General features: G+C 41.8%; 1 protein-coding gene across 1 annotated transcript; it reads left to right on the top strand.

Annotated features, from left to right (window-relative positions):
* Positions 1-6593: 6593 nt before the first annotated feature.
* LOC129810625 (RNA exonuclease 1 homolog) lies at positions 6594-17280 on the top strand. The gene is made up of 16 exons (XM_055861323.1): positions 6594-6939; positions 7448-9576; positions 9792-9893; positions 9987-10209; positions 10531-10688; positions 10782-10919; positions 11096-11219; positions 11417-11542; positions 11651-11788; positions 11884-11997; positions 14519-14592; positions 14824-14934; positions 15054-15169; positions 15284-15422; positions 15831-15951; positions 16055-17280. The coding sequence occupies exons 1-16, from the start codon at positions 6753-6755 to the stop codon at positions 16141-16143; spliced, it is 4089 nt and encodes a 1362-aa protein (XP_055717298.1). The 5' UTR covers positions 6594-6752; the 3' UTR covers positions 16144-17280.
* The last annotated feature ends 4999 nt before the right edge of the window (positions 17281-22279 follow it).

The following is a 22279-nucleotide window of genomic DNA, read 5'->3' as shown; positions in this document are numbered from 1 at the left end:
TTATTTCTTGTTTGTTTCACAATAAAAAATATTTTGCATCTTCAAAGTGGTATGCATGTTGTGTAAATCAAATGATACAAACCCCACAAAAATCTATTTTAATTCCAGGTTGTAAGGCAATAAAATAGGAAAAATGCCAAGGGGGGTGCATACTTTCGCAAGCCGCTGTATAACTGATTCAAGTATTTTTAGCCAGATCCTAACTGGTATGTCGAATTTTAAGTTCCTTTTGATGGCATAGAAGGCCCTTCTTGCCTTGTCTCTCAGATCGTTCACAGCTTTGTGGAAGTTACCTGTGGTGCTGATGTTTAGGTTGAGTTATGTATAGTTTTTTGTGTGCTCTAGGGAAACAGTGTCTAAATGGAATTTGTATTCGTGGTCCTGGCAATTGGACCTTTTTTGTAACACCATTATTGTTGTCTTACTGAGATTTACTGTCAGGCCCAGGTCTGACAGAATATGTGCAGAAGATCTAGATGCTTCTGTAGGCCCCCCTTTGGTTGGGTACAGAAGCACCAGATCATCAGCAAACAGTAGACATTTGACTTCAGATTCTAGTAGGTTGAGGCCATGTGCTGCAGACTGTTCTAGTGCCCTAGCCAATTCGTTGATATACAGTACCAGTTTAAAGTTTGGACACCCCTACTCATTCAAGGGTTTTTCTTTTTTTACTATTTTCTACATTGTAGAATGATAGTGAAGACTTCAGAACTATGAAGTAGTAACCAAACAAAGTGTTAAACAAATGTAAATATATTTTATATTTGAGATTCTTCGAAGTTGCCACCCTTTGCCTTGAGGACAACTTTGCACACTTGGCATTCACAGCCAGCTTCATGAGGTATTCACCTGGAATGCATTTCTATTATCAGGTGTGCCTTGTTAAAAGTTCATTTGTGTCATTTATTTCCTTCGTAATGTATGTGAGCCTATCAGTTGTGTTGTGACAAGGTAGGAGCGGTAAACAGAAGATAGGCCTATTTGGTAAAAGACCAAGTCCATTTTATGGCAAGAATAGCTCAAGTAAGCAAAGAGAAACAACAGTCCATCATTACCTTAAAACATGAAGGTCAGTCAATCTGGAAAATGTCAAGAACTTTGAAAGTTTCTTCAAGTGCAGTCACAAAAACCATTAAGCGCTATGAAGAAACTGGCTCTTACGAGGACCGCCACAGGAAAGGAAGACCCAGTGTTACCTCTGCTGCAGAGGATAAGTTCATTAGAGTTGCCAGCCTCAGAAATTGCATCCCAAATAAATTCTTCACAGATTTCAAGTAACAGACACATCTCAACATCAACTGTTCAGAGGATACTGCGTGAACCAGGCCTTCATGGACTAATTGCTGCAAAGAAACCACTACAAAGGACACCAATAATAAGAAGAGACTTGCTTGGGCCAAGAAACACGAGCAATGGACATTAGACCGGTGGATATCTGTCCTTTGGTCTGATGAGACCAAAATTGAGATTTTTTTCCCAACTGCCGTGTCTTTGTGAGACGCACAGTAGGTAAACAGATGATCTCAGCATGTTTAATTCTTACCCTGAAGCATGGAGGAGGAGGTGTGATGGTGTGGGGGTGCTTTGCTGGTGACACTCTCTGTGATTTATTTCAATATCAAGGCACACTTAACCAGCATGGCTACCACAGCATTCTTCAGCAATATGCCATCCCATCTGGTTTGCACTTAGTGGGATTATCATTTGTTTTTCAACAGGATCATGACCCAACACACCTCCAGGCTGTGTAAGGCCTATTTGACCAAGATGGAGAGTGATGGTGTCTGCATCAGATGACCTGGCCTCCACAATCAGCCGACCTCAACCCAATTGAGATGGTTTGGGATGAGTTGTACCGCAGAGTGAAGGAAAAGCATCCAACAAGTGCTCAGTATATGTGGGAACTCCTTCAAAGCTGTCATCAAGGCAAAGTGTGGCTATTTTGAAGAATCTAACATCTAAAATATATTTGGATTTGTTTTACACTTTTTTGGTTACTACATGATTCCATATGTGTTATTTCATAGTTTATTATTCTACAATGTAGAAAATTGAAAAAAAATTAAGAAAAACCCTTAAATGAGTAGGTGTGTTCAAACTTTTGACTGGTACTGTATATGTTGAAGAGGGTGGGTCTTAAGCTGTATCCCTCTCTCACCCACCGGCCCTGTGGAAAGAAATGTGTGTGTTTTTTGCCAATTTTAACGACACACTTGTTGTTTGTGTATTTGGATTTTATAATGTTGTATGTTTTCCAATTTGACATTTGCTCAGTATATTGTTTTCACTGAGGAAATGTACGAGTCTGGTGTTAATTATAATGCAGAGGATTTTCCCAAGGTTGCTGTTGACGCATATCCCAAGGTAATTATTGGGGTCAAATTTGTCTCCACTTTTGTGGATTGGGGTTGTCACGCCCTGACCATAGTTTGCGTTGTATGTTTCTATGTTTTGTTTGGTCAGGGTGTGATATGAGTGGGCATTCTATGTTGTATGTCTAGTTTGTCTGTTTCTATGTGTTTGGCCTGATATGGTTCTCAATCAGAGGCAGGTGTTAGTCATTGTCTCAGATTGGGAGCCATATTTAGGTAGTCTGTTTTGTATTGTGGGTTATTGTTCCTGTTACTGTGTTCACGTTACGAGACTGTTTCGTCTTCGTTCATTTTGTCTGTTTATTGTTTTTTTGTTCGTTGTTAAGGTACTCTATTAAAATGGATAATCATCACGCTGCATTTTGGTCCTCCTCTCTTTCGCCCGACGAAGAACGTTACAGGGGTGATCTTTCCTTGGTTCCAAATATTGGGGAATATGCTAGAGCTGAGGATGATGTTAAAGAGTTTAAGTATAGCCAATTGGAATTTGTGGTCTGTATATTTTATCATTTCATTTCAGATATCATCAAAACCATATGCCTTTTTGGGTTGGAGGGATTGTATTTTGTCCTGTAGTTCATTAAATATAATTGGAGAATCCAGTGGGTTCTGGTAGTCTTTAATAGTTGATTCTAAGATTTGTATTTGATCGTGTATATGTTTTTGCTGTTCTTTGTTATAGAGCCCAAAAGATTGGAGAAGTGGTTTATCCATACATCTCCATTTTGGATAGATAGCTCTTTGTGTTGTTGTTTATTATTTTAGTGGTTCACCATAGTGAAGGCCTATGCTCTGGTTTTCTGGGTCTCTATGTTTTTGATTGGATAGGTTTCTCAATTTCTTTCTTACGTTTTTGCATTCTTCATCAAACAATTTGTCATTGTTAATTTTCTTAGGTTGTCTGCTTGTGTTTTGATGTTTTGATCTGATAGGGAAGCCGAGAGGTCAAATATACTGTAATGAAACAGCAGGGAGCAGGTCTCGAACCCTCGACCTTCTAGCCCGAGATCCGGCGCGCTATCGACTGTGCTGCAAAAGCATGCTCAAGCGGCAGAGTCGATTTCCGCGTTTATAAACCCAGGGTCGTTACAATACTGTTTAGGTGTTCTACTGCCATGTTTGCACCTTCACTATTACAGTGAAACATTTTGTCCAGGAAATTGTCTAGAAGGGATTGAATTTGTTGTTGCAACTTTTTTTGTTGTTGTAGATTTCAACACTAATTTTCTTCCACCCATTGGATTTCTTAATATTATTCAGTTCCTTCGGCGTTGATGCCTCATGATTGAGCATAGCTATGTTCAGGTGGAGTGCGATTTTGCTGTGATCTGATAGGGCTGTCAGTGGACTGAGTGTGAACGCTCTAATAGGCTCTGGGTTGAGGTCAGTGATAAAGTAGTCTACAGTATTACTGCCAAGAGATGCGCTATATGTGTACCTACCGTAGGAGTCCTCTCGAAGCCTACCATTGACTATGTACATACCCAGCGTCCGACAGAGCTGCAGGAGTTGTGACCCGTTTTTGTTTGTTATGTTGTGTCTAGGGGGCAAATGGGGTATCTCTCTCACACACACGCAAACACACACGAAAACAAACGTGTTTCTAAACTTACAACAAATCTGTGTCGTCGAAGTCTTCATCCTTTCTTCTCCATATATCCCATAAGCACCACAGTATGAGGCCCGAGCAGAATAAAAACCCAACGGTCTTGATAAGGATTGCCACATCAAAACCCAGGAATAGAGGCCGAGAAGAGACATTCAACCCGTTGCTGAAATCATTATTTGCGGTAGCAAACATATTGTCGATGGAAACCATCCTCTAGCTAGCTTACTACATTTTGTGTTCAGAATTTTCCCCGTTAATGGTGCATTTCGAAAATTCGGCAAGGACATACATTGGAGCGGTCTAAGCGTCATAAACAATTGCGTATTGCGTTCTAATTTGTCATTTGTGACAGACACAAAACTATTTCAAGAAAAGTCCAAGACAACTATACACAGTAATAAAATGCATGCATTTGCTTTTAATCGACTTATTTACTTGAATGTCTATCATGAAAAAAAGTTTGTTCCTTATAGTCTAATTAACCCTCCTATTGTGTTCGTTTCATGTTAATTAATTCTGTGTTCCCGCTACAAAATGATTATAGTTTATAGCTGATTATAAATCCATAACAATCCATATATTATCACCTAATGTTGTGTTAGATCTTTTTTATCAACTTAAGTTCTTGTGAACATTATACGTTTTGAATTTCTATTTGATATTTATGGCCTCATTGACCTGAGCTCATACAACTCGTTTTTTAAGTTAAAAAAAGCATAATATATGGATTATTTTGGCTATAACAAATACTCATTTATTCCAGACTACTTTCTCCTCTAATGCATCTTCATTGTCAGTTTAATGCATGTGGGGGTCTGGGAGAGGACGTGTGTCCGTCCGATGAATGGGCATGTGCCTGAACTACATTTTTTACACTAATTGTAGTCTCACCTATTAATTTCTAATGACTGGTCATTTTTGACCGGGAACACCACATGTGTACAAAAGTCAAATAAAACACCCCAAATTTTATGAAAATCACCCAAATGTATTTTGTGTGTTCAGATGCCCTGTGTGGACACAGTCATGGAACCTTATGACAATCAGATTAAATTAACTACATTTTTCAGAGAAAAATTGTAAATCAGTCCAATTCGACCGGAACACAGCAGGAGGGTTAATAGCCTAAGCATAGCCCTGATAATAGAAAAGCGCTATGAAAGTTTCATACATTCTAATTTATTATTATTAGGTAAATGTAACAGTTTAACTTTAGTCTGTTCCCTCGCCCCGACCCGGGCGCGAACCAGGGACCCTCTGCACACATCAACAACAGTCACCCAAGAAGCATCGTTACCCATCGCTCCACAAAAGCCGCGGCCCTTGCTGAGCAAGGGTAACCACTGCTTCAAGGTCTCAGAGCAAGTGACGTCACCGATTGAAAGGCTATTAGCGGGCACCACCGCTAACTAGCTAGCCATTTCACATCCGTTACATCTACATAGCCCAACAATTTGCATAATTGATTGGTTTAATTGATCAGCTGTGCGCAACAGGTGAAGAACATGTATAAAAGGGCAGAGCTTGCCTCGTATGCGAGTCGGTGACTTTGAGGTTCAGCTCAGGAAGGTATGGTTGGGTTACTGCGTGCATGCCCATTATGTGGCCTTTTTTATTTTAAAGTGGGCATATTATTTGTTTATGTTTCTATTGATTTTATAGACTCATATCCTTAATTGGCGTCGTATTAGGTTTAAACTCATTTTTGCCAAAATTCTGAGTACAATTTTGGCAACAAAATTGAACATTCAGACTTAAAGTAAATGGGTTTATTTTGTGATGGATATATATATATATCCATTTAAAGTTTGAATGTGGTAACATCTCTTTCAAACAATCTCAAAACAGTGCAATTCTGGTAAACAATGTTTTCATTCTCCTATAGCCCAACCTACATGTTTGATTAGGATGAGTGCAGTTTCTCATCAAGCCGTCAGCTGTTCTGATAACCATATAAGGACTGAAAAAAAAGTACCTTTTTGTGAAATAAACTTTTGTCTGGTTTCTTTAATGGTGAACTCAGATCTGAGTCACATGTATTATGCTATAGAATATTGCGTTTACACAGGCAGCCCAATTCTGAACCCCCTCCCCACACGCACACACCCACTGGTCTTTTGACAAATCACAGCAGTTTTTTTCAGCTCTGATTGGTCAATAGACCAATTAGTGAAGAAAACACAACATCTGGCTGCCTGTGTAAACACCAGAAGGAAAACTGAACACATTAGCCTAACCTTGGACCCGACTACTGGGCCTCAACTCATTGTACACACTGACTACACAGACTTAGAAGGCTACCAGTTTTTTTTTGCAGAAGCGTGAGGTAGCTAGTATTGCTGATACCTGTGTCAGCAAGGCTGCGATATCAGGGTGAACTGTTAATGTTCAGTCACTTTCGTAAGTCCTTAGTCACGTTTATACAATGAGATGGCAAATTAACACAATTTCAAGGTGAAAATGAACCGACCAAATTTTGAACATAAGTATGCCGTGGGTAGCTTTCTTATACCCATGTGTTCTCATTGCCATGGCCTGAATTTCCACAGGCAAGTACTTGGTATTCTCATTTACGTCTATATGTGCGACGTGTGGCTTCTCGCGATAGCTTCTTTGGCCATCCAACATGGCGTCGTAGGGATGCTGTATTGTTGTTTTACATGCACTTAGCTATGTGACAAGTGGATTCCTCTCGATTTATTACAACTAAGAAACGAACTACACCAAATTGTCAGTTTCGATTCTGCGGGTATGAGAGGTCTAGGAAGACTATGCTGAGATCCACCGGTTTCTTCCGTGGAATTGACTGCCCGTTTTACACGGATAGCTGCCATGGGAAAAGCGGCAAATATGGTTGCAACAGACCATACTGTCACTTCAGACACAGCAAATATAGACGTGCGTCTTATGGCTCAAATGACACTAGAACATCAAAAGAACTTTACTCCAAACAAAAGGGTGACTTGCATTTATTTTGTATTCTAACTTAACTATGTTAGCTAGCTAGCCAGTGTTTATGTCGCAGTGGCTGCATAACGTTAGCTACAGTGTTTAGCTAAATATTTTGACCATTGTGAAATATAAAAAATATATTTCGCCTTACTTAGGGGTTGATATCACATCTTGTACATTAAATACATCCTCAATCGGCTATGCTGTGTAATTCGTTATGGCTGAAATAGCTAGCTAGCTAACTAGCTAGCTAGTACATGTTAACTGTTAACTAGTGAAGTCAGAGTGAGGTAACGGGGTGTACTTATGTTTACCCGTTGAACTCAATGGTTCTGCGTGTTGTGACTTTAGGTTTGTTGACAATGGCATTTGAAACCTTATTCTTATGCAAGGTAGGGACATAATATAACATTCAACTGAAATGTTAGAGTACTGTAAAAATGTGCATTATGCTTACTATAGAACATGCTTGACAATTTGCTAATCCTAATTGGTATCTAATGGGTTCCTTCAGAGCAAGGTGGCTATGACCCATTCAACCCAGAGGTAGTAAGACCAGAGGAGCAACAGAATGGGGAGCCTGCTGCTGCAACAGTGGACATGGGTGCCCTCGAGCTTGAGTTGGTCAATCGTGCTATTGAGGCGGTACGCAGTGAGGTGGAGCGGGAAAAGAAGAAGCTCTCACAAATCGGGGACCTGGAATATGACCCTTCTGCCAGTTCTCCTAAAGTGTTCCTGAAACCACTCTCACAAACTGGAGACCAGGAATATGATCCTACTGCCAGTTCCCCCAAGGTGGTGCAAAAACCACTCTCGAGAACTGGGGACCAGGAATATGACCCTTCTGCCAGTTCTCCTAAAGTGTTCCTGAAACCACTCTCACAAACTGGAGACCAGGAATATGATCCTACTGCCAGTTCCCCCAAGGTGGTGCAAAAACCACTCTCGAGAACTGGGGACCAGGAATATGACCCTACTGCCAGTTCCCCCAAAGTGATGGCTAACTGGCCAAAACCACAGGCTGTGGCATCCTACTTGGCGTATGACCCAGGCAGTTATCAGATGACTACAACAACTGATTACAATCCCACCCCTCGCTCCAGTAAGTACACCTTGGACTCTGACAGCATGGACAACCATGCCAGCTCCATGGAATATGTGCCCACCTCGGTTTCCAAAACAGCTTTGAAAAAGCCTGCTCCTCGAACACGATCTCCTCATCTACCCTCTCCCCCTACTAGTCCTAAGTACTCCAATAATGCAGCCTTCTCCAAGAACAAGTACACAGTGGATAATTCTAAACCATCCACAGACATGGAATATGACCCTCTCTCCAACTATTCAGCTAAAATTGCTGTCAAGGGTAAGAAAGACCAGAGGACAGGTGCTTCTAAGGGAGAAGGGAAGAAAAGACCTCACCTGTCAGGGACAGGAAAGCTGTCAACGGATGAGGAATATGTGCCAACCACCAAGAAGCCTCGACAGGTGATACCAGACCCACTGAAGTACACTGCCAGTTTCTCTGAGTCTGATGAGGAGAGCTCTGGGACAGAGTATCGACCCACCTCTCTCAGCCGTCTGCAGAGGAGGAAGAGCAGCAGTGGGTCAGTGGAGGAAGCCTCTGGGCCAGGGAGAGGAGAGCGGACAGAAAGAGCTCTAGGTGGGCTGAAACAACAGAGGAGTTTGGAGGCTAAAGAGCAGGAAGACTTGGAGAACCAGGAAGTAGCAAGGCAAAAAGATAAGCCAGAGACTGAAAAAGTGCCAGGTAAAACCAGCCACATGAAGAGCATCAAAGTAGAGAAGGTGCATAAATCTGAAAAGGAGTCCAGTAAAAAGAATGGTGGTAGTAAAGAAAAAGGAGCAGGGGACAGTAAGAAAATAAGTGATTCAAAGAAATCAAGCCACGAAACTGCAAAGAAGGACAGCAAGAATCATGGAAAGAAAGAAGAGGAGAAAAGCAAGATGAAGGATAAATCCATAGACAAAGGCAAGGAGGGACAGGAAGAAAAGAGAAGTGATGGAAAGATTAAGCTAAGGACAGACAAAGTAAAAGGGGCGTCAAGCAAGAGTGAGACAGAAAAGGGGGGTGGGGATAGTAAAAAACTGAAGACTTCAGACAAGGAAAAGGACTCTTCAAAGTTTAAAGAACACAAGAATGGTAAACATGACAGCAGTGGAAGAGAAAAGGGCTCCAATAAAGTTAGCAAAGGGAGTTCTAACAGTTCTAACAGCAGTAAAGACAAGGTGAAGAAAAACAGCAGAAGCTTCTCGGATGGCAAAACAGGAAAGGTGAAACAAAGATCTCTGAGTCACGTAGATCTGTTTGGGGATGAGAGTGCAGAGGAGAAACGCGAGGAGGATGACGAGGAGGAGAAAATTGTGAGGAAGTCAGCTGCTGCTTTCAAGAGGGGGCATTTGAATAAGAGGAATGCCTCAGAGCTCACCCCCTCATCCTCAGAGGATGATGACGTTGGTCCAGAGGATGACAGAGGCTATGATGACATGGATGGTGGTGGGGTGGACTACTCCGGTTTGCAGGTGGACATGGACTTTGACCTGGATGATGACCCAATGGAGGAGTGCTTACGGATCTTCAATGAATCCAAGGATGTGAAGACAGAGGACAAGGGAAGGCAAGCCAAGGTACCCATAGATTGCCATCTCCCTTCATTGTAATTTGTTTTGTACAATATTTCCTTAGGTTAGCATTCACTGCAGTGTATCCTGTTCATACAGGTCAGTAAAATGTGTGTAATTCATTTTAGAATGGCACTGAATGTAATGTTTGTTTCCAATATTCTGTTCATTAAATATTGTGTGAGATGTAAATCTGCTCAGTTTTTCCTCTCCCTTCCCAGCCCTCTAAAGATTCTGATGATGAGGATGCCACAGACAGCAATCAAACTACTCTCTTTCCTGGGCAGAAGAAGAGGGTTTCACATTTCTCCGCGAAAGGAAGTGTGAGTTTGTTCTCTGGTATTTACCCACATCTCTATGGTAACCACCGTACCAAAAAGCCTTTCATTGAATACAAACTGGATTCTGTGTTTCAGACTGAGGCAACACCAAAGCCTCCGCCGTACAGGAGACTGACTGCCCAGGAGATCTGTTACCAGCGCATGCAGATTGCCCAGCAGCAGGCATCTCAGCTTGCAGCAGCCGTGAAGACTGCCTCTACACCCAGACCCAGACCCAGGCCAAGCCTCAGCCCCTTCCCTGGGGAGAGGAAGAGAGTAGCCCACCGCCCCAACCCCTTACCATCCTCCTCCAAGTCTGGTAAGAATGCTTGGCCTAAGGCCTTTCTATCTTTCACCCCATATATGGTCATGTCATCTAACACAGGGTTTCCCAAACTCAGTTCTGCCCCCCCCTGCCTGATTCAAGTAATCAAACCTTGATGATGAGTTGGTTATTTGAATCAGCTTTGTAGTGCTAGGGCAAAAACCAAAACGTGCACACAGGGGCCCCAGGACCGAGTTTGGGAAACCCTGATCTAACACAGAGTTTGTATGCATTACAATAGCCCAAAATTATGAGACCAGAAAAGTGTAATTTAAGGACTGTGTTGTTGAGAAACCTTTCTTTATCTGACTGCAGGTCTTGTCGAGGCAAAGCTAGCAGGCAGCAGAGTGTTGTCGCCCCCCAGGACCCTCCCAGGAGGTGTCTCTGTGAAGGCCCAGACATCAGCCGGCATCTTGTCAAAGACCACCACCACTATTGCACAGAAGAGGGTGGCACACACTCCCACAATGAAGGTAACGCCAGGAATTTATAGTATGTCAGAACATTATCATGAAAACATGATATTTGTGTCTATTTAGTTGACATTATTTTTATGATCTTCTCAGAGCTCTGCAATGAAGCGCCCAGTGATTCCCACTGAGTTTGGAGCCAAAGTGCCCACCAACGTCCGCCAGCGATACCTCAACAACTTTATAGATGAGTGTATGAAGTTCTGCCCCTCTGAAGACTTGGCCTTCCAAATGGTATGTGAGACCACACAGGGTTGAACTGATGTATCATTTAATTTATCCATGTCTACAGTTAAGTATGTGTGCTCATAGCACTGTTAGTGGTATCCCATTTTAGAAAAGGGTGGATGAGTTATGTTTGTGAAAAATTTGATGTGAGTTGAAGTTCTAACAGTGAACTGTGTCTCTAGGCCCTGGAGGAGGAGAAGGTGGTGTGTGACCGGAGCAGCAGTAAGAACATCTACCTCAACGTGGCAGTCAACACACTGAAGAAGCTACGCAGCAAGAGCAGCTCCCCCACCTCACCCGTTGCCAGTATGTCACTGACACATATATTAACTATGTAGCAATTACTAACAGATGGTGTTTGGTGTAGTTGCAGCGCTTCTGTAAGTCGTTGCCCTTTTGCACAGATCTAGGATAAAATCTCCCTCCAAAAATGGCAACCTTTAGGTGAAAAGAACCAAACTGACATAGATCAGAGTCTAATCAGCCTGCTTGTCTTCTTTCAGGGAGCCCTGCAGTGGTGGGGAACAGGAAGGCCCAGTCCCATGAGGAAGTTCTGGGGGGACGCCTCGCTGCCAAGACCAGCTTCACCGTCAACAGGACTGGCAAGCAACAGGAGGAGAAACTCAGTGGTGAGTAGCTAGTCCACCTCTGGTTGGAGCTGGTATTACAGGCAGTAGATGTTTGATTATGCATGAGGGGCTTTGTATTGTAGCTATGTGTTGTCTGCACGGCTGCAGGTGTCAGGCTGTACAGGAAGCTGAGGGACTATCTGATGACGGAGGAGCAGCTGCAGGAGCATGGATACCCCAGGCCACACCCTGAGCGCTCAGGTCGAGCCGTGGTCCACAACGTCCCAGAAAAGAAGAATGTTGACCGTAAGTCTCTACAAAGCACCTACACACACCCTCCTTAGTCTGGTTGGATCAAATCCTTCTCTGCCAGACTAACAGATTTTTTGATTTGTTCAAAGCTTTTGCCAAGGTGTGCTGTCGATGTGGGGCCGAGTATAAGATCAACGCCAACGGCAACTGTGTTCGCAAGGAGGAGTGTAATCATCACTGGGGCCGTCTGCGCAGACATAAAGGTAGGTCTGTCTGTATGTATACAGTGAGTTTCCAAAGTATTTGGACACTAGCTAGGTTTCCATCCAATTTCCAACAGATTTTCATGCAAATATTCTAAAATCTGCATCAAACAATATGTGCGTTTTCCCACCAGAGATGTTTCGAGCAAACAGACCTTTTGCGGATAAAAGGCTGTGCGTGACGACGTAGTGCATATAAAAATACACTATATATACAAAAGTAAGTGGACTCCCCTGCAAATGGGTGGATTTGGCTATTTCAGCCACACCGTTGCTGACAGGTGTATTAAAATCTAGCACACAGCCATGGCCAAGCAGCCGCACACAAGCCTAAGATCACCATGCGCAATGCCAAGCGTCGGCTGGAGTGGTGTAAAGCTCGCCGCCATTGGACTCTGGACCAGTGGAAACGTGTTTTCTGGAGTGATGAATCAAGCTTCACCATATGTCAGTTTGACAGATGAATCTGGGTTTGGCGGATGCCAGAAGAACTATCTGCCCCAATGCATAGTTCCAACTGTAAAGTTTGGTGGAGGAGGAATAATGGTCTGGGGCTGTTTTTCATGGTTCGGGCTAGGCCCCTTAGTTCCAGGGAAGGGAAATCTTAACGCTACAGCATACAATGACATTCTAGATGTTTCTGTACTTCTAACATGGTGGCAACAGTTTGGGGAAGGCCCTTTCCTGTTTCAGAATGACAATGTGTACAAAACGAGGTCCATACAGAAATGGTTTGTTGATCGCTGTGGAAGAAGTTGACTGGCCTGCACAGAGACCTGACCTCAACCCCGTCGAACACCTTTGGGATGAATTGGAATACCGACTGCGAGCCAGGCCTAATCGCCCAACATCAGTGCCTTACCTCACTAATGCTCTTGTTGCTGAATGGAAGCAAGTGCCCACATCAATGTTCCAACATCTAGTGGAAAACAGCAGAGGGGGGACCAACTCCATATTAATGCCATGATTTTGGAATGAGATGTTCGACGAGCACATGTCCACATACTTTTGTTAATGTAGTGTAACTTTTGCCGTTAAATTCCCATATACCAAATGAAAAATAAAAGTTAAATGGGTTTCCATCGCTTTTTCAACTTTACTGATGGTCTTGTCAAAAAAAAAACTGTTGCATTATATAGCAAATGTATCCACTCAGATAGTGCGGGTAGGCTACCTACATTATGAGATTATTATGGATGAGAGAGATATTATTTGTATTTGTCAAACAGCAGCCAAGCATCTGATCATGTCACCAGAATAAGACCCTTGATATTTATTGGAACTGAGCATCAAGCTCATCAGCGTGCACTTTCACCACCCTGTGAAGTTCATCACTTATTTCACCTGTAGCCTAATAAACTGCATGCTTTCCCGATGAGTCATAGTGGGAGGACCAAACAACATGTCATAGTGTGACTCCTAGTTTACTTTGATATGATAGTTATTATATCAATATTTGCGCATAAAAGCGTTTCCACCTCACAGTTAATTTTACAGACCCAAAAAGATCCCACCATGTCGAATGAACAAATTGTGGTCATTTATAAAATTAACGACATTTCATGTTTCCATCAGCACGATTGTAATGCGTCAGGTAATTCATCCGCATGAAATGGTTGGCTGGAAATGAGGTTAGTGGCAATTTTTTGGTTTTGGCTCTGTACTTCAGCACTTTGAAATGATACAATGACTGGAGTTAAAGTACAGCTTTAATTTGAGAGTATTTTCATCCATACCGGGTGAACTGTTTAGAAATTACAGCACTTTTTGTGCATAGTCCCCCCCCTCATTTTAGGGCACCAAATGTATTGGGACAAATTCACTTGTGTGTATTAAAGTAGTCAAAAGTTCAGTATTTGGTCCCGTATTCGTAGCTTGTGACTTGTTTTGGTTGTGTTTCAGAGTATTTTGTGCCCAATAGGAATTAATTGTAAATAATGTATTGTGTCATCTTGGAGTCACTTTTATTGTAAATAAGAATAGAATATGTTTCTAAACATTTCTAGATTCATGTGGCTGCTACCATGATTATGGATAGTCCTGAATGAATAATGATGAGTGAGAAAGTTACAGAAGCACAAATATCATATCCCCCCCCAAAATGCTAACCTCCCCTGTTTTAATGTCTTATATTCTTATTTACAATAAAAGTGACACCAAAATTACACATTATTTACCATTCATTTCTATTGGGCACAAATATATCTGTAACACAACCAAAACTTAAATGGGGGGACTATGTACAAAAAGTGCAGTTCACCCGAAATGGATGAAAAATGAAAGCTGACATTCTGCACTAACATCATAGTCATTGTATCATTTCAAATCCAAGTGCTAGAGTACATAGCCAGAACAACTAAAATGGTGTCACTATCCCAATACCTTTGGAGCTTACTGTATTTGTCTATGAACTTTTGCAGTTATTGAATTTGTGCATGTTGTAAAAGGAATGTTAGGATTTGAATGTAGTGTCATATTTTGAATTGGACTAGCAAGAGCTTCTTTGTGTCTGTGGTAACAGTGTCAGGAGGCTGGGAGACCAACTACAACTGCTGCTCAGGGGCTGTGGGCTCTCCTGGCTGCTCTGTGTCTAAGGTAACACACCTAACAGTTCTGCTGTGTGATCAGTAATAATGTCAATACTGAGTTTGAACTGAGAAACAATGGGAACACAAGGGGGCAGTGGTGTCCAAGGCACATTGTGACTGGTACTTATTGAGCTTGACTTCCATTCGAAGCAGAATACTTTCTCTGTTTGTGTTACATTTTAAGAATCAACTAATACCTGCCATTTGATTTTTCTCCTTGCCTCCTGTCTGTCCACAGCAACACGTTCAGGATGGACGCAAAGAATCATTGGACGGCTATGTTCAGACCTTTGAGAAACAGCTGCCCCCAGACGGCAATGGTGGAGTCTACGCCCTGGACTGTGAGATGGTGAGCTTGCTGCTGCACTGCTTTTCTTTGGGCACAATTAGCTGTATGAGTGCTGAGAGGGCCTCTTAATACCTTATATAATGTGTTGTCTTTGTCGCTCTCTTTCTCCTTGGTAATAGTGTTACACAAAGCAGGGTCTGGAGCTGACCAGGGTGACTGTTATCAACTCTGAGCTGAAAGTCATCTATGACACATTTGTCAAACCCGAAAGCAAAGTGGTTGACTACAACACACGGTAAGGGATCAAGATTAACTTTTTTCAATCTTGAGTGTGGAGATATACAATATCTAGCATATGCGCATACACACGCTAGGACAAATATACAACTTTTCATCATGGTTTGCGCAGGTTTTCGGGTGTAACAGAGGAGGACCTGGAGAATGCGACCATCACCCTGAGAGACGTGCAGGCTGTGATCCTCAACATGTTCAGCACTGAGTCCATCCTCATAGGACACAGCCTGGAGAGTGACCTCTTCGCCCTCAAGGTACACACGCACACACTCCCCTAATCTGATTGCCCTTTGGTCATTGCGTGTGTGTGTTTTACTATACTATTCGTGTGAGTACCAGAAGTCCTCACACGAATAGACTGACTTCCGGGTTAAGCGGGCGAGTGTTAAGAAGTGTTGTTTGGCGGGTCATGACGCATGACTTGACTTTCGCGTCTCCCGAGCCCATTGGAGAGTTGCAACGATGAGACAAGATTGCAATTGGATATCACGAAATTGGGGAGAAAAGGGGTAGAATGCAAAAAAAAGTCTGTTTAGGGATTAGGTTAAGAGGTTAGGGAAAATAGGATTTTGAATGAGAATCAACCCTCACAACTATAGTACGACATAGGTAGGTGTGTCTGTGTAATGGCCCTCACTCTGTATCTCATGATGTCTTTGTAGGTCATACACAGCACTGTAGTGGACACAGCCATCGTGTTCCCCCATCGCCTGGGCTTGCCATACAAGCGTGCCCTGAGGAACCTCATGGCAGACCACCTCAAACGCATCATACAGGACAGCGGTGAGCAGCTAAACCCTCATTACACTGTTTATTGTTCCTCTGTATGATATACATTCGTCACATGTCAACAAATCACTAGTAGGCCATTTCCCTCTTGTTTCAGTTGAAGGTCATGACTCCAGTGAGGACGCCTGCGCCTGCATGGAGCTCATGATATGGAAGATCCGAGAAGACGCCAAGGTAAAGAGATGACTTCTGCACCCCTCTAACCGGACCGCTGTAGAGAGACGGACAAGGAGGGGGAGAGAAGGGGAGCTGAGGGTCCTGGAGAGAACTGTCTGTCTGAGAGGCCAACAGCCCAGCACTTGAGTTCTACTGTGGTGGGACCTTGGCAGTGACAGAGAGCAAGATGCTGAGAATGGGCTCCTCTTAAGAGATCTGCAGGGATGGCCAAGTCATTGTGTTGTCTGGTCAGGTGGGCCATAGTGGACAGGTGCTGCTGGAGTACATTGTTGGAGTGCCAGCAGAGCCAGAGCCCTCGATAGAGTGAGTTGGTAAAAGGCAGAAATCAACAGTTTTCATTTACTGTTCCTGTTTTATTTAGAAAATCCATGATCATGATTGTCACCAGTTTTTGTCGGTATGTATTCTTCTCCGGCGATCTAACTCTGAAAGACAGGGGGGTTCTTGTTCACATTATGTTATGTAGACAAGGACAAAATTCTATTGCTGCTGAGCTGCATCCTTGGCCCAACTTGCACTATAGAAATGCTCTCTTCTATTGGGCTTAAGTACCTCATCTGTGTTGAATGAATACAGTACTGAAGAACTTGCTACATCGTTGTCTAAACATGGTTATTCTCAGACATGGAACGGTGCCACCATACATGCACTTGGTGTTGGGGTTTGCACTTAGTTTGTACCACATCTGTGCTGTTAGATGAAATGTGGTCGATCTCTTAGTATTTTGTCGGCTCTCAAACTTAATTAATCATGACGGTCAGACCCCAAAACAGAAATATTTATGTGTCAAAAATTGTCCTGGTATGGTTGATTAGAGATATTGTGTTGAATAGCTTGACCATCAAATCTCAATATCTCTGTGTCCTGTGCACTGCATGAAAGTGAACTTGGGCTATTTTTATAGCCACACAGATAGAACGTATTACTCCCAGGGTATGTAGAAAACTGTCCACATTATGCAACAATTAGTTATTCAATGCAGACAGATATCAAATTGTTTATAGTAGCTAACGGCTATAATTTTGTGTTAAATATGGTATAACATATGAGGGTAAAAAAAACTTGTGCTGTAAATATGCTGTAAGTTGTTTCCTTTTGTATTTTTTGGGGGGGGTTTATCTCTTTCTATTAAAAAGATTGAAAAGATCTGGTTTATGTAATTTATTTTTGCTGACAATGTCAAAGCATAATAAACATTGTGTATAGTTGCCCAAATGTAGGTGGTTTACTTAAATATTAGTGCCTATCCTGCCTATCCTGTGCATATACAGTGCCTTAAGAAAATATTCGCACAGCTTGACTTTTCCCACGTTTTGTTGTGTTAATGGGGTTAAAATGGATTTAATTGTAAAACATTTTGTCAACGATCTACACAAAATACTCTGTCAAAGTGGAAGAAAAATTCTAACCCTTTGTAAAAAAATAAAATACAAAAAATACAAAAAACAATTGAACTCTAATATATCTTGATTAGATAAGTATTCAACCTCCTGAGTCAATACATGTTAGAATCACCTTTGGCAGTGATGTGAGTCTTTCTGGGTAAGTTTCTAAACGCTTTGCACACCTGGATTGTACAATATTTGCACATTAATTTTTTATATTATTCAAGCTCAAGGTTGTTGATCATTGCTAGAGAGCCATTTTCAAGTCTTGTTATAGATTTTCAAGCAGATTTAAGTCAAAACTGTAACTAAGCGACTCAGGAACATTCAATGTCCTTGTCCAACAATTGTTTACAGACAGATTTCACTTATAATTCACTGTATCACAATTCCAGTGGGTCAGAAGTTAACATACACTAAATTGACTGCCTTTAAACAGATTGGAAAATTCCAGAAAATTATGTCATGGCTTTAGAAGCTTCTGATAGGCTAATTGACATAATTTGAGTCAATTGGAGGTGTACCTGTGGATGTATTTCAAGGCCTACCTTCAAACTCACTGCCTCTTTGCTTGACATCATGGGAAAATCAAAATGAATCAGCCAAGACCTCAGTAAAAACAATTGTTGACCTCCACAAGTCTGGTTCATCCTTGGGAGCAATTTCCAAATGTCTGAAGGTACCACGTTCATCTGTACAAACAATATTATGCGAGTATAAACACCATGGGACCAAGCAGCTGTCAAACCGCTTAGGAAGGAGACGCGTACAGTCTCCTAGAGATGAACATACTTTGGTGCGAGAAGTGCAAATCAATCCCAGAATAACAGCAAAGGACCTTATGAAGATGCTGGAGGAAACAGGTACAAAAGTATCTATATCCACAGTAAAATGAGTCCTATTTTGACAATGAGTCCTAACCTGAAAGGCCGCTCAGCAAGGAAGAAGCCACTGCTCCAAAACTGCCATAAAAAGCCAGACTACGGTTTGCAACTGCACATGTGGAGAAAGATCATACTTTTTGGAGAAATCCTCTGGTCTGATGAAACAAAAATAGAACTGTTTGACCATAATGACCACTTCAATCCTATAGAAAATGTGTGGGCAGAACTGATAAAGCGTGTAAGGAGGAGTGGGCCAACATTCACCCAACTTATTGTGGGAAGCTTGTGGAAGGCTACCTGAAACATTTGACCCAAGTTCAACAATTTAAAGGCAATGCTACCAAATACTAATTGAGTATATGTAAACTTCTGACCTACTGGGAATGTGATGAAAGAAATAAAAGCTGAAATAAGTCATTCTCTCTACTATTATTCTGACATTTCACATTCTTAAAATAAAGTGGTGATCCTAACTGACCTAAGACAGGGATTTTTTACTAGGATTAAATGTCAGGAATTGTGAAAAACTGAGTTTAAATGTATTTGGCTAAGGTGTATGTAAACTTCTGACTTCAACTGTATATTTGGCTTTGTGTTTAAGGTTATTGTCCTGCTGAAATATGACTTTGTATCCCAGTGTCTGTTGGAAAGCAGACTGAACTGAACCAGGTTTTTCTCTAGGATTTTGCTTGCGCTTAGCTCTATTCCATTTATTTTTATCATAAAAAACTCTCTAGTCCTTGCCGATGACAAGCATACCCATAACATGATGCAGCCGCCACCATGCTTGAAAATATGAAGAATGTTGTGATGGATTTGTGGCAAACATAACAGGTAGTACTCAGGACATAAAGTTCATTTCTTTGACAGTTTTATTTCCTTATTGCAAACAGGATGCATGTTTTGGAATATTATTTATTCTGTACAGGCTTCCTTCTTTTCACTCTGTCATTTAGGTTAGTATTGTGGAGTAACTACAATGTTGATCCATCCTCAGTTTTCTCCTATCACAGCCATTCAACTCTGTAACTTATTTAGTCACCATTGGTCTAATGGTGAAATCCCTGATTGGTGTCCTTCCTCTCCAGCAACTGAGTTAGGAAGGACACCTGTATCTTTATAGTGACTGGGTGTATTGATACACCATCCAAAGTATAATAACATCACCATGCTCAAAGGGATATTCAAGGTTTGTTTTTATTTATTTTTACCCATCTACCCATAGGTGCCCTTCTTTGCAAGGCATTGGCAAACCTCCCTGGACTATGTAGTTGAATCTGCGTTTGAAATTCACTGCTCGACTGGGGTACCTTACAGACAATTATGTGTGGAGTACAGAGATTAGCCAGTCATGTTAAACACTATTATTGCACACAGAGTGAGTCCATGCAACTTAAAGTTGAAGTCAGAAGTTTACAAAAACCTTAGCCAAATACATTTAAACTTAGGTTTTCACAATTCCTGACATTTAATCCAAGTAAAAATTCCCTGGCTTAGGTCAGTTAGGATCACCACTTCATTTAAGAATGTGAAATGTCCGAATAATAGTAGAGAGAATGACTTATTTCAGCTTTTATTTCTTTCATCACATTCCCAGTGGGTCAGAAGTTGGTATTTGGTAGCGTTGCCTTTAAATTGTTTAACTTGGGTCAAACATTTCGGGTAGCCTTCCACAAGCTTCCCACAATAAGTTGGGTGAATGTTGGCCCATTCCTCCTGACAGAGTTGGTGTAACTGAGTCAGGTTTGTAGGCCTCCTTGCTCGCACACACTTTTTCAGTTCTGCCCACAAATGTGCAATGGGATTGAGGTCAGGGCTTTGTGATGGCCACTACAATACCTTGACTTTGTCGTCCTCAAGCCATTTTGCCACAACTTTGGAAGTATGCTTTGAGTCATTGTCCATTTGGAAGACCCATTTACGACCAAACTTCCTGACTGATGTCTTGAGATGTTGCTTGAATATATCCACAGAATGTTCCTGCCTCATGATGCCATCTATTTTGTGAAATGCACCAGTCCCTCCTGCAGCAAAGCAACCCCACAACATGATGCTTCCACCCCCGTGCTTCACGGTTGGGTTGGTGTTCTTCGGCTTGCAAGCCTCCCCCTTTTTCCTCCAAACATAACAATGGTCATTATGGCCAAACAGTTCTATTTTTGCTTCATCAGACCAGAGGACATTTCTCCAAAAAGTATGATCTTTGTTCCCATGTGCAGTTGCAAACCGTAGTCTGTCTTTTTTATGGCGGTTTTGGAGCAGTGGTTTCTTCCTTGTTGAGCAGCCTTTCAGGTTATGACGATATAGGACTCGTTTTACTGTGGATATTGATACTTTTGTACCTGTTTCCTCCAGCATCTTCACAAGGTCCTTTGCTGTTGTTCTGGGATTGATTTGCACTTTTTGTACCTTCAGGCGTTTGGAAATTGCTCCCAAGGATGAACCAGACTTGTGGAGGTCTACAATTTTTTTCTGAGGTCTTGGCTGATATCTTTAGATTTTCCCATGATGTCAAACAAAGAGGCACTGCGTTTGAAGGTAGGTCTTACGATACATCCACAGGTACACCTCCAATTGACTCAAATGATGTCAATTAGCCTATCAGAAGCTTCTAAAGCCATGACATAATTTTCTGGAATTTTCTAAGCTGTTTAAAGGCACAGTCAACTTAGTCTATGTAAACTTCTGACCCACTGGAATTGTGATACAGTGAATTATAAGTGAAATAATCTGTCTGTTAACAATTGTTGGAAAAATTACTTGTGTCATGCATATAGTAGATGTCCTAACCGACTTGCCAAAACTATAGTTTGTTAACAAGAAATTTGTGGAGTGGTTGAAAAACGATTTTTAATGACTCCAACCTAAGTGTATGTAAACTTCCAACTTCAACTGTATACGACTTTAACATATTTAGGCTTGACATAATAAAGGGGTTGAGTACTTATTGACTTGAGACATTTCAGCGTTTATTTTTTAATTAATAAAAAATAAAAAAATATAAATATAAATCCTCTTTGACGTGATGGGGTTGTTGTGTGTAGGCCAGTGACACAAACTCTTAATTCAGTTAATAAAAAATTTGGGCTGTAACACAACAAATTGTGGAAAAGGTCACAAGGTGTGAATACTTTCTGAAGGCACTGTACAGTATAAGTCTCTTCCTTTTGTGTATATTCTTACGGCAGGTGCGCTGGTATTAAGTCTCCTTAGCAGATGATTGTGTGGGATACAAAACGGGACAGAAATGGTAAATGGAGAGGCCCATCCTTTCTTTTTCACCAGGCTCTGCATGTTTGCCTATTGAGCTTCTCCCGTCACGTGTCAGCATGCATTTCCCCAACTCAGGCCAGAGATCTTCTAGACCCCAGGTATTAAAGACCCAGTTAGCACAGATCAATAACCACACAATGTTCTAGTGACAGGGAGGAGATTCCTAGTGTTTGAGTGCGGCAGCGATTTGAGCATGTGGGGCGAAGCAGCTTAGAGGTCTTCTTCATTATCAAAATCGATCAGTGCGTGCTCTCTGATCACCTTTGACTGCTGGGGGTCGCTTGGTGCCGGGGTTGGCGACTGCTTGCGGGAGCACACACATGACCCCATGCTGGGATAAAGCTGGGTTTGCCCTCAAGGTAAACCACTGACCACATCTCTCTCACTCTTACTGGTTTTAAACATTTCATCAACTTTGGTTAGGTTTCCATTTATCTATAAAAATATTACTTCGTATAACATATTCCTGTATTATGCCAGTTGTACTGTGCATCAAGAACATAATGGGCAATTCCACAGTAATGGAATGATGCTGAAACTCGGATCTTTCACTTTAAAATGTATGCCAAACAAAAACAGAGATTGCAGAGTTTAACAAACCAT

This window comes from Salvelinus fontinalis, chromosome 14 (genome assembly GCF_029448725.1).
Source record: "Salvelinus fontinalis isolate EN_2023a chromosome 14, ASM2944872v1, whole genome shotgun sequence".
NCBI lineage: Eukaryota > Metazoa > Chordata > Actinopteri > Salmoniformes > Salmonidae > Salvelinus > Salvelinus fontinalis.
Note: the sequence above shows the minus strand (reverse complement) of the source record. Positions and strands in the feature narration are given on the sequence as shown.